Source organism: Musa acuminata, chromosome BXJ3-10 (genome assembly GCF_036884655.1).
Source record: "Musa acuminata AAA Group cultivar baxijiao chromosome BXJ3-10, Cavendish_Baxijiao_AAA, whole genome shotgun sequence".
Classification (NCBI taxonomy): Eukaryota; Viridiplantae; Streptophyta; class Magnoliopsida; order Zingiberales; family Musaceae; genus Musa; species Musa acuminata.
The window spans coordinates 32,140,236-32,152,977 of NC_088358.1; the positions used below are offsets into that span (position 1 = coordinate 32,140,236).

Here is a 12,742-nt window from a genome sequence, read left to right on the forward strand (position 1 = left end):
ATGTCACCATATCATCTCTCGCATGATTTTTACCTAATAAAATATTATCGGAATCGCACCAGCTAATTGACAGCTGAATCGTCAATTCATATACCATTTTCTTCAGAGCTGGTGCAGAGATCTGCGAGGCTCAGTTCAAATCCATTAGCTCAAGGATTCAGCAGAAAACTTCCCCTAAATGCCTGATATCTCGGCATAAAGTTCACTACTTTTGACATCTTGATACATGGGAAAAGGAAGAGGTAGACGCTACCACTAGACTAAACGCACAGCAACTTTAAGAGACACGTATTGCATAATTCTCCTATTCGCTTGGCATGACAAATGGGACAGTTTTAGGATGCCAATCAAGTTGAGCAAGTTGGTCGGTTGGGTTCCACATGAAACACATGTCCCATTTATATCAAGGCTTGATTCTTCGAATACAAGCAGAAGGAATCGTACGAGGATTCAGAATTTTCTGAACCCCAAGTTTTTACTATTTTACCAGCTCCTCAGTATCTTGTTGTTTGATTTGGTTATTTCCCATTTAGGTTAGCGGATTCTAAAAGAAGCTTTTAACATCTACATGTAGCAATGTACTTGATTAAAGCAATAAATTTGATTAAAGCAGGCTAAACAAATGCAAGTACGTGAAAGACCTGACATTCTATCATTATCATTTAATAATAAGAACATAAATTATGAATTCATCTTACCTGAACTCAAACTTGATTATTGATATGTGCTTCTCCCGTCTCAGTCCCAAGGAGTTCAGGTTTCCTGTAGGTGCCGATGTAGAACAGGCAAAGGGATGAAGTCGAAGGACACTGGTGATTGCAACCTCGCAGTTTATTCTATCAGCACAGAAGTCAAGAAAAAGGTCAAAAAGCAAGAAATACTAACGTTGATATCACAATGTAAGGATTACAGGAAGTGCTGAGCTAACCTGAAGCAACCATGCTGAATCCACCGCAACATTATATTACAGGAACAACAAGCCAGAGAGACACAAGGTCAAATAGATAAAACAAGCAAAACCCCAAATCTGACATGTTTTATTATTCTCTTATTCAAGCAAATGCCATAATCTCTAAGCAAATACACGAAAGCAAGAATATGGTGTAGTTATGTGGTGATGATGGGTGGTAGACGGTCGGACTTGGCGCCGAGGATACGAGCCTTGGTGTCGGGGATGAATTCCATCCCGGGCAACTGTGTCACCACCCCTTCATACGTAACTCTGTAGGATAGCTTAGAAGATGTCCTGGAAGGTCATGGTCTCCAACATTATTACTGGAATACAGATCCCAGTACTTGTCTGCGATCCTGTCAACCTTCTGCACACACTCCAAGCTCTCTGGGTGGAGGAAGACATCATCAAGCAATCCAAGGTGCTCATACCAAAGAGCCATCCGGAAACCATGGATCTGTCCCTTGCCGGCTCTCTAGTTGACAGACGAAATGGTTGGTATGCTCCCATTGCAAGCTCAGAATCCCTGTTTCCATCCATTGACCTCTGATTGATGTTGGCAGACCCATATTTATAATATACTCGTCATCAACAGACACCAAAAGTTTGGGGTAATTAAGATTTCATTAACACTTGAATGGAGACAGAGTTCAATAAGCACCCCAAGCCTCCGTAAGATCTGATTTAGATTAGCATGAAATAGACCAGATGTTGATGGGCTTTGGTACCTGGAAATGCTCGATTAAGAATAAAACAATTTGCATCCATAAAGGATGCAAAGAAAGATTCTATAGTATGAACTAGTGATGTGACTAAACAAAAAAGAGTTTGCATTACCAAAACATGAAGTGCTAATTGTTGCAGGATAAAACTATATCTGATTATGCTTGATTTGAATCAGGTGATGATTATATTACGGTCTACAACAAGAATTGTGGACGAAAAGCACCTAGTGTTCTTCGCAAAGAAAACCGTTAAATGCATAGAGCTAGTAAATATGAGTGTTAAGAAGAATACCAATCATCATCTTCGTATGAACATAGATCAGGAACCGCCTGGCCTCCTGAGCCCTGCTGTAGTCCGTATGTGGCTGTGGGTGCTCCTCAGGTTCGAATTCACCACTCTTCTTTACCTCCCGATTCCCTAAGAAGGTCAGATAGTCCTTTGGATTAGCTTCCATTCCTTTTGCCCGGAGAGATTGCGTGATGTCAGTATACAAACTTACTAACAATCTTCAGAGATAGCTCCTTAGGGATCAGATGCAACGCGTCGATTTCCTCAGGCTTGATATCATCAGCTTTCCATGCATAAGAGCTACCAAAGAAGTACTGGTTTTCAATAAAGATAAAGTTCTTCGCCCTACGGATGGCATTTATGTAGGCATCTTGAATGCTTCTGTCAATGGTATTATCCTTTTCACTAACAAGCCCAGCTCTAGTGGCATCCTCTGTGAGTGTCAGGAAAGCCAAAAGCAGCACCTCCGTCAATGTATCTGAAAAGCTGCACGTTCCAAGTCTCTCTGTCCTCTGGGAACATGACAGGGGAAGGCGGAATGATAACATGAGAGAGATATTGTAGCTGCACAAGAACATCTTTTCCTCGCTTTCTCCAACACTGCTCAAAATTGAATAAAACATCCCAAGCAAAGGGCCCTTCCAGCCATGAATGGATATCATGCCAAGGCTCTCTCCGTCCACCCTTTTTCATAGAAGCCTCTCGAAAATTTGGCTGATGGAAGTCCTCATGATGAGCTGTGTCCAACGTCCTGAACAGAGAATGGAATTGTGTGTCATACCTCCCTTCACAAAGGTCTATGCCCCCGACAAATCTCACAATCCTCCGCTGCCTCGAACTTCTGTTAGGCATCTCGTGGTCAACAATAACAATTTTCTGATGATGGCTGAACATGGCGGCAATTCGCATACATTTAGCACAGCGTCCACCATCATCAGGATATCGAGGGCAAAAAGCACAGTACATGGTTGTGTTGCGCAAATAGTTTGCAGTTTCCTCATTATGGGTTGCCATGTGACCATCTTTCTTCAGCGATCCTACTGAGGTTCTGTCGTCCCAGAGAAGCATAAGAACTCGAACACCTTCATTTGCCTTCATCTTAAGGAGCTCACCAAGTGTGATACCTCCACCAAGTTTTGGCCTCTTGGAGTCTCTTATCAGTGTGATTTCTGTGTGCACAGACCAACCGGCCATGTATATCAGATGATGTGCATTACTAATTGCATCAAAAATGTCCTCCCAGCACCTACGAGGCTCGTAGTTTCTCCCATCAGCAAGATTTTGAAGCATCAAGATTTCTGTGTACACCTCTCCCATCAATATTTTGAAGCATCAGAAATATTACTAATTGCATAAAAAAATGTCCTCCCAGCACTTCGTACACTTCTTGCCCAGTTACGGTCTCTTGAAGCATCAAAATATTGCACTTTCACATGGATCTTAGCATCTCCAACAGGGTTCCAGTCTTCGTCGCATATCTCAAGCCCTCTGTCGACCTCCTCACCAACGAGGATCTCAGTGACAGGCAAATAAGCCCCTTCCAGTCAGCGATGTTCCAACAGCATTGCCAACTTCAATAGTGAAGATGACATTTTCTGCCATATGGGCACAGTATATGCGAAAAGTCTCATACCAGCGTCGATTAGCAGGTTCATCTGGAATCATTCTGGTCCGACCACTTCGAGCCTCCTCCAAACCAATAGTAGCATAAAGTTGAGTATAGCTCTCGCCATGACCGACAGTAGTTTTTAGGTCTCCAACAAGCTGTTAGAAGAGTTTCAAGGTGCAGACAAGCATTAGAAGATTTAAAAAAAAAAAAGAAGATAACAAAACAATGTGACACAAGAAATCCATAATTTTATGCTACAATGACTGTCTATTCTTGGCTAATCAAAATAACCAGTCTATAAAATAATTTTCATCAATCAAAAGAGAATATAATGTTCTACTGGTCTGGTGGTAACGGACCATACAACTTTTTATCCTGTAGCATTTCCTTTTATTATTTTTCCACTAAAACTGAGAGGTGTAGTTCGGTATAATGCTCGGCATTCTTGTTTATTTCCAATACAAGAAATTGTGTAAACCAATATTAAGACAGTATTAAAACCTTTGTGTTGGGTGTTACAAGATAAGTTAAATACTGAAAGCTGAAAAGACTTGAATGAACAATGTATCTGAAAAGTCTTGAGTGTATTCAAGGCTCCAGAAACTGATCATGTCTGTTCTTCAACTAATTCAATGAAAAGGATTTACAAGAAAGCTTCTGACTTTGTAAAGCATATCATGTTTCCTAAACTGGATTTCTATGCAGAGTGCAACACTAAAACTAGTTTATTGAAATCTAGAGACAAGTAGTGTCAAATTCATTTATTCCAGAAAGCACACGTATCATTATGTGTTTACTGTGCGTTTTTAGGGAGACCGGAAGATATGCGGAAGTCACGCTAAAAAAGGTCGACAATAAAAGCACAAAGAATAATAATAAATAAAGATCAGAAGTGGCAAGACCTGAGTTCAGCTGGTATTCATCACAATCAAAGTTTGTACCTTGCGGAGGAACTTCCGAACACCACCTGAAGCTCTGCCCGGATTCTTCGGCGAGTCTGCTTCAAAAATTGTAGCATGGAGCATTCCGTGTAGAAAACTCGGAGCCATCCGTTACCTTGTTACCCAGTTCCAGACTGTGTACACACATAAATAGAATAACATCAGAGGAAACAGATTTGAAGTCCTACCGAGCTGATGCAAATAGCAGAAATGAAGGAAAAAAGATGTCACCTTCAATAACGGAGTCACCGAACGATCGGATCTGCCTCCCACGGCACACCGTTGAAACCTACACAATCAACCAATTTGATGGCCGAGTCAAAGTCGAACCATACAAGTAGGAAATCAAGTGCAAGAGCGTCATGGTTCTACATCAAGGATCCAATTTAGCTCAAGAACAATCGAAAATGAAAAACGAAAAAGAAGTCATCGAACGAGATGGATCCGAGGTAGCTTCACGTGAAACAATCGAAGCTGGATTCATCAGGCTTCAAACAAGAAGTAGCACAACCACGATCGAGCAAAGGGGGATTCCTCCATTATACTCACCTGACGAGGGAACATCACCTGGATCGGCGGAGCAAGTGATAAATCGGAGGCGAAGGGTAAGGAGATGGAGGGAGAAATGGAGGAAGAGAGTTCACTGCCTCTCAATGCTAGTTTAGGTCTCATATATATAGAAAAAGCGTAGTGAATACATCAAGAGGGACGAGTAGCGGGAATTGAGAAGAGCCTATGGAAAGTGGGAAGGATGACAATGTGATATTAACAAATAAAAGAAATAACAAAAAGGTAGATTTTGTATACATCACTCTGCTCTTATCAAAATTTCATATTGGTCCCTCAAGACTTTAAAATATCACCTAACGCCTATATATATATATATAAATAATCCCCAAATATTCTTATTTATACCAAATATTCTGTGAAAACTCATTAATATAAATAGAAAATATTTTATGTATTTTATAAACTCAAATAAAATTAACTCTTTTTTGGATGGATGGTAATAGCTGTGGAGGAAGATATAAGCTACATTAAAATTTGTAATAGTATATGCTATTTAAAATTTTACAATGATATATATGTAAGATTCCTTAAAATAATTAGACTTTGACAGGTCAAATACACGTCAACTTAACTAACTTTTATCAATCTCAATATTCCAAATCCAAATTCTTCCAAGATCAACCCTTCCCAAATCAAGCCAGTCACCTCGAACTACGATGAGTTGACTTCAACATCAACTTTCCTTCATCAAGTCATTATAAAGACAAAGGACTACAAAAAGTTATGGCATCTTTATGTGTTTTCTAAACCTTTTATAAGCTTTCCTTTTACAAGTCTTTTCAATTTTGAGAAAACAGAGTAACAAATTCCACCATATATAACTAAAGGGCAAACAAATACAATTGTCCAGCTGATGTTCTTTAGTGGAATATACGTTATTATTATATTTCTGAAGGTATAGCAAATTCTTTCTGATACAGGCAATGAAAAGAACCCAAAAAAAAAAAGATAAAAAGAAAACAAGTGTGTTAAGCAACTGGAGAAGGACATCACATTTCTTTATCTATTGTTAATAGTAGCTCTGGATAGGATCAATATAAAAATACCATCTAAATTTTAGACACTAGAAAAAGACCATACTCTGACCAGTATAAAATACAGCGGAAATGAGGATGCAACATTGCGAAGGTCATGTGGTTGATCGATAATAATCACATTGTGTAAAATATATTTCTCTCTCCTCCAGTCGTCGTCCCCGAGTCCTAAAGATGCCGGGTCCATGACATAGAGTAAGGGTCTTTTTAAATCATCCACTGTTTATTTTGACTCCTAGTTCACAGCCATGATGATGCCTTGAGGAGAATCATCTATTGTTATATCAATATCATCATACGTTGTATTTGGTCTTTTTCAACTATAGTTTTGGTCTTTTTCATGTGAGGATAACAAATGACATGAAACCACAACAAATAAAATGTAAGTTGACAACTACTGCTCGGGTAGGTTTTTAGAGCAGTGAAATATAACATTAATCTAACTATTAATCCATTGTCGGCCTAGAGATCATGAACAACTTGCCCACTCATGCTACCAAATTGATGATGTTTTGGACTATCCAAAGGGAATATGAAGGGGTCAACACATCATCACTCACAAGATTTTACCTAATAAAATACTTCTAGGATCAAACCAGCTAGGCAATAGCTGAGTCATCGTCTGTATCATCTTCTTCAGAGCTGAAGAATTCTCACAGGAGGCTCAGTTCACATGCATCAGCTCAAGGATTCAGTTAATGACTTCTCATAAATCTTGTCATCTTGAGACATGGGAAAAAGAAGAGGTAGAAGCAGCTATTAGACTAAATGCCTAACTACTTTAAGGTACATGTATGGTGTTGCATAATGTTCCTAATTGCTTGGCATGACATATGAGAGATTGAGATTGAGATGAAAGGAACAATCCGCCAGGTTTTGGAAGGCCAATCAAGTTGAGCAGGTTTTAGAAGGACTAAATAATAAAATTGCATGTGATCAAATTAGCTATTATATGCAAATGCAAGTAAACTACCGAAGAGGGTTACAGTCTGGAACTAAAATAGTGAAAGCAATAACAAGCAGATCAAGACTATGAAATTTCCATTTAGACTTCTGTTAGAAAATAGCTTCAAGTCAATGATGAAGCATCTTGATCGCAAATCACATTACAGAATGCAGTAATTTCTTGTTATTTGTGGTTCTGGTGGTGAATGCTCCAATTTATCTTCTATGCTAGTAGGAAAAGATGAACTCTGTAAGACAATTGCTTGATAAATAGCCAATTTCTTCGTAGCCACTGATGTGTCGTTCTCCCCCTTCTATTTCTCTTCTTCAACGTTTTTTAGTGTTTTTTTCCTATATGATTTGCTTTTTATCTGATATCGGCCTTGTTCTCTTAAGGTTTTCGTGTTCCTGGTAACGATCTATCATCTATGCTAGCACTTCTCCTCTGCTCACAGGCATGTGTGCTAGTGAATCCCAGATAGCACCCTAATCTGCTCTAATACGAACATGGCACATTTTGACCTAAAAACCTTTGGTTACCTTCGTCCTTTCTTAATGCTACCCGAGCACAAACTACTTGAATGCATTCCCTGTGTCTTTCCATGCCAGAAACGTTGCATCCTTACATGCGTTCCTAATAACCGTCTCAATAATGGATCAATTCAAAGAGAGCAAGCAAGGTAGTGAATACCAGAGTGTCATCCACGAGAAGCATGTAGAGAATCGGCGACGATGACCCTATGCACTTCCATCTGAACCACCGCCTTTCCTTCTCAGGCCTCGATCGGAGCATCGCGTCTCCGGTTGCGTAATAGGGAGGAGGAGGAGGAGACTTCCAAATGGCGTAAAAGAGAAGCGGGAAAGGGCGGGACAGAGACCAGATTTGCGTTTGGCGACCGGTATTTGAAGGCCGAGATGGGGCTCGTCACTGGTCTCCCGTGGAAGTTTCTGGAGACGCGCACCTGATGGGCCGTTGTTGGGTGCTTTTAGGGGCTCATCCGAGCTAAGCCTAAGACAAGATTCAATCGGATTCGGGTCGGACTCAGGCTAGGGGACATTGAGCCCAATTTCACAACTCTATGACTCATGCATTTAGAATTGCAAATCAATTTTAGTTATAATAAAACAGAAAAAACAATTAAAAATATATACCATATTAATTACTGAATAATTGTACCCAACAAAATTACACCAAAGCAGCAGTCTCGATTAAGAGCACCTTTTAATGTATCCAATTCTTGACATGGGTGGCCAATGGCTACGCGACAATTCACTTTGGGCACAGTAGTTGTCATACGTTACATGCACATATTTCTTGGGACAAACTATGTTACCCCGGTGACCATTTATTTAAAGCTAACGAACTACCTCAACGGTTCAACCAAGGCGTCGCCTTTTGGCACGCACAGTGAGGTGAGATAACGTAGTAAATGTGCTCATGTGCCATCTTCTCCTCGCCTGACATTAATTGGGATCCACTGCTACTGTGATTTGACTGCCGTCCATCAACATTTCATGCATGCATCGGACTTCCATGGTGAGGTGGTGAAGGAAAAGCTGCCGGACCTTTCTAACTCCATTCTCGTTCATCCCCAAAGTTATGCAGACGGGAGAGGGTAGATAGTCTCCATCCTTATATGCATGCATCGGCCATGCACGCATTGATCATCACTGCAGCGAAGCACCGTCTGCTGGGGATTTGTCTCCTGTCTCCTTGATTTCGCTGGCTTATAGTGCAGCTAAAACTACTGGGGATAGGATAAATGGGATCGATCTGTGAAGGCATGGGTTGATGTTCTTGGGTGGGTCTTTCGTCGATCCTGTTCTTGGGTGGGTACAAGAACAGTAACATAAATATCGGTCCTTCGTCGATCGATCTGACCGAACCAAGGCGGAACGTTTCGAGGGTTAACGATAATTAGTTCGTGGGCGGAAAGTTTATCTTGCCAAAGAAACTCAAACCCGCTATCGGTAGATCGTCATGCGTAAGCTCATATCATTTCTCTTGGCCTATGTTAGGAAGATCATGATCACCAGATGATTGCTTGCTTCGTGTCGATGGCCACCCACCTCCATTAGCCAACAGAAAACTCCATCGCAAATGACTACTTTAATCTCAGTGGATCTCTTGTTTCTTAATAGCAAGAACTATTCTTAGCATGCTCGACGATGATCGATTTGTCGTCGTCTCCGCACTAACAAGTAATGAAGTAGCGGTTTTATTCTTATCTATCTACTCGCCAAGAAGGTCGTCTTTAGAGATCAACCCTTTTTACTGGGTAGAGTGCACAGCCTCATGAGCACAAGAAGAACACAGACCACGCAGGCACAGACAAGCATGCAAGAAGAATTAAATGAGTTATATTCATGGCCGTTGGTGCAGGAGTTTATTACCAGTGTACTGTGGGTGGTTACGGGTCGATGGCCACGCTTCACCGACAGCTCCTCTGCCACCTTCTGTGCCTCCCTTGCACGTTCTTCTCCAATTTATAATCTCGCCCTCCCACTCCGCCCCCGTCAAGTTAACCATGACAGTAGCTGCTCCCTCTCTATCTATTTCCGGTTCAAAGCCGGCAGCTTTTGTACTTTGTCGTCAGTGAAAGCAGGCTCATCTTTACTCCACTGGCTTGATCCTCTCTCTCGCTCTCTCTCCCTTCTTCTTCCGGCATTCTGTGTCAGATTACCGGTGGTTTCTTAACAACAACATGGTACAGTCGAAGAAGTTCCGAGGAGTCCGGCAGCGCCACTGGGGCTCCTGGGTCTCTGAGATAAGACATCCTCTCCTGTAAGTACTACACTGCTCTCTGCACATTGTACGCATGCTATTCTTTTCCTCTCCAGCTATGTGTGAATAGTAGCGTAAGTCTTGAAGCGTAATGAAGACAATGGAAGCATCATTTTCCATCTTTCTTGCCGTGGTGTTGCGCGCAGGAAGCGAAGGGTGTGGCTTGGCACCTTCGAGACGGCAGAGGAGGCCGCCCGAGCCTACGACGAGGCCGCGGTGCTCATGAGCGGACGCAACGCGAAGACCAACTTCCCGGTGCCCCGCACCCCGGAGGGCGACGCCGCCGCCGCCGCCGACGCCTCCTCCAAGGCCCTGTCGGAGGTCCTCAGCGCCAAGCTCCGCAAGTGCTGCAAGACCACCCCCTCCTCCTCCCTCACCTGCCTCCGGCTCGACACCGAGAAGTCTCACATCGGGGTCTGGCAGAAGCGCCCCGGCACCCGCGACGGCTCCAGCTGGGTCATGACCGTGGAGCTCGGCAACGCGAGCCACGGCCGAGAAGACGCCGGCGAGGCGATGATGGCGCCGACGTCGTCCCTCGCTGTGGAGGGGGTGTCGTCCCAGGAGGCGGTCGGAGGGATGGACGAGGAGGAGAGGCTGGCGTTGCAGATGATAGAAGAGCTCCTCGGCAGGAACCGCCCAACCTCTCCCTCCCATGCAGGGATAGAAGGTGAAGACAGCTTTTTCCTCTAGTGGCCATGGCAGCTGAAGCCGACTCAGTTTGGTTGGATGCTTTGTTTGTGAATACAACCATATATGGATCAGTAGATCCACCCCGCCATTAGCCCCTTAATCAGTCTCCCTCAACACGTCAACCACTGCAAGCACCCATCGGACCTATATGTGTCTCTGTTTCCTCATCTGAAAGCATATAATTATGTCATGTTACATGAGAGTGATGCAGATGAAACAAGAAAGCTATAGTCTACTCCAACTTACCGTTAATAGATATGATAAAGCTCAGATGCTTGACCTCTTGTTCTGTGGTGGAATGAGATCCTTTTCTGCAACATACACATATCCTTTTCCAACGGCTGCATCTATCTACAATAATGGCTGAACAGTGGAGAAGATCACGAAAAAAGAGAAAGAGATATTTAACCACAGCTTCCTTCATTCTTGTTTTGTTTTATCTAAGAATAGAATCAAGAACTGGCAATCATGCATCACAGTCCCAAGAATGGAAGAGATACCCTTGCAAGTTTTGTGTACTTGTGTTGTGCGAAGAAGAGATCGGAAATAGCATAAGAATAAGGATAAAGTAGTCTGATGTTGAAGATTGGGCCTCTGCTGCATGCAAGCGTATCGAGTCCTTGTCACAAGGAAAAGCTTCTTGATCTCGCCAATGATGTGGAGAGAATTCAAAGTTAGATCATTCCAAATTACTAAACTCATACGAAAAGACTGAAAGAATCGGAGGAATGGGATTCAGATTAGTCGGAAGGATGGGTGCTGACTGAGGCAGAAACTTACACATCAAATGTCACTTCCAAACCACATGCATGCTCGCTCAAGCCTCTCTCCGATACTACTACTCGACTACTTAATGCATCGGAGAGAAGAAGAAGAAGAAACAAAACCCAGGAGACGTGGGGTTGGAAATCTTTTACATCGTCACGGTGCACCAGACTTGTGACAGTATAATTCTCGCCATTATACATGAGCAGCTGCAGTGTATTCTACCATCAAAATCGATCATGACAGCAGAAACAATCTTAGGAAATTATATGAACAACCAACACTCCAACGAGGACCACCATCAATGCACAATCAATGGCTAGCAAACACATTTGACGCCTTTTATCTCTCCGAATACATCGATCATAAGACGCCGAAAACTACAGGAAGCTACAGCTGTTGCTTGTGATTTTTCTTTGGGCATGAACGAGCCAATGAAACCTTAAGTGAAGCACCATGAATTATCAACAGATCCCAACATGGGAAGGTAGCGCAAGGAAAGCACCGTAAAGGATCAGCCATTTGATTCACGCGAGGGTCAGAGAGAAGGAAGGTTGTGGTGCAAGGTCCCCAACTCCGGGTACATCAATAAAAGCTAGGGCAGATGAGTGACGACGAGAAGGACTCCACGGGCAGATGGGCTCAATGAATGCGCCACACTATTGAGGAATAAGGGAAAAGGAATAAAGTCAGGTCGGATGCTTTGAGGCTTTTGTTGTGAGTGAATGGAGTTACTTGCAGCTGTTTAGCTGTAAGTTTAGGTTAAGAAGAGTAGGCAAGAAGGAACTGAGGCCTCTCGTCCTCGCAATCAATGCTTCTACCGCATATTTTGTGCAATAATGGGTCTTTTGCTTTTTGGTGAAAACAAGTACTTTTACGACCTAAAATTCAACATGTGGAATGGAATGATGTACATTACAGGATTCAAAAGCAGCTATTGTAGCTTTGGGTGTTGGCACTGTTGTTCTTGCAATGCTCTTGATGTCTCTCTGCACCAGCCTGTAAATTAGGTAAGCATTGGAAGATCACTGATCGCTCTACTTGGTAAGAAAAGGGTGAGAATGATTGACCAATAGAACATGCATGAAGAACACAACAGTACCAACAAAGAACTCACAGCTCTCAAGATGGAGAGATGGAGTTGTAGTAGAAACTTACCATGTCGTTTAAACACGAGGCAAAGTATTGTGTAGATCCTAATTGTAGCTTTGAAATCTAAAGCGAATATCTACTTGTGCTGTGAAGCTTTGACTCTCATGAGAAAGTGTTTTCATTGGAATTCTTGCCTTGTGACCATCTAAAGCAAAGAGAAGTGTTTTATTATTATTATTATTATTATTATTATTATTATTATTATGTTAGAAAGAACAAATAGCTGCAGTTAATACTAAATCTGCAACATTATTAGCCTTCTCTTTAAAAAGCTTCACCCAAATA

At 42.2% G+C, this 12,742-nt stretch overlaps 1 protein-coding gene and 1 pseudogene across 1 annotated transcript; one reads left to right on the top strand and one right to left on the bottom strand.

The window, feature by feature from the left end:
* Positions 1 to 1,001: 1,001 nt before the first annotated feature.
* LOC135651033 (phospholipase D alpha 1-like) lies at positions 1,002 to 7,740 on the bottom strand (annotated as a pseudogene).
* A 1,841-nt stretch (positions 7,741 to 9,581) lies between these two features.
* LOC135650820 (ethylene-responsive transcription factor WIN1-like) lies at positions 9,582 to 10,730 on the top strand. Its single transcript, XM_065170428.1, has 2 exons — positions 9,582 to 9,850; positions 9,997 to 10,730. Exons 1-2 carry the CDS (start codon positions 9,771 to 9,773, stop codon positions 10,538 to 10,540), a joined length of 624 nt encoding a protein of 207 aa, XP_065026500.1. The 5' UTR covers positions 9,582 to 9,770; the 3' UTR covers positions 10,541 to 10,730.
* The last annotated feature ends 2,012 nt before the right edge of the window (positions 10,731 to 12,742 follow it).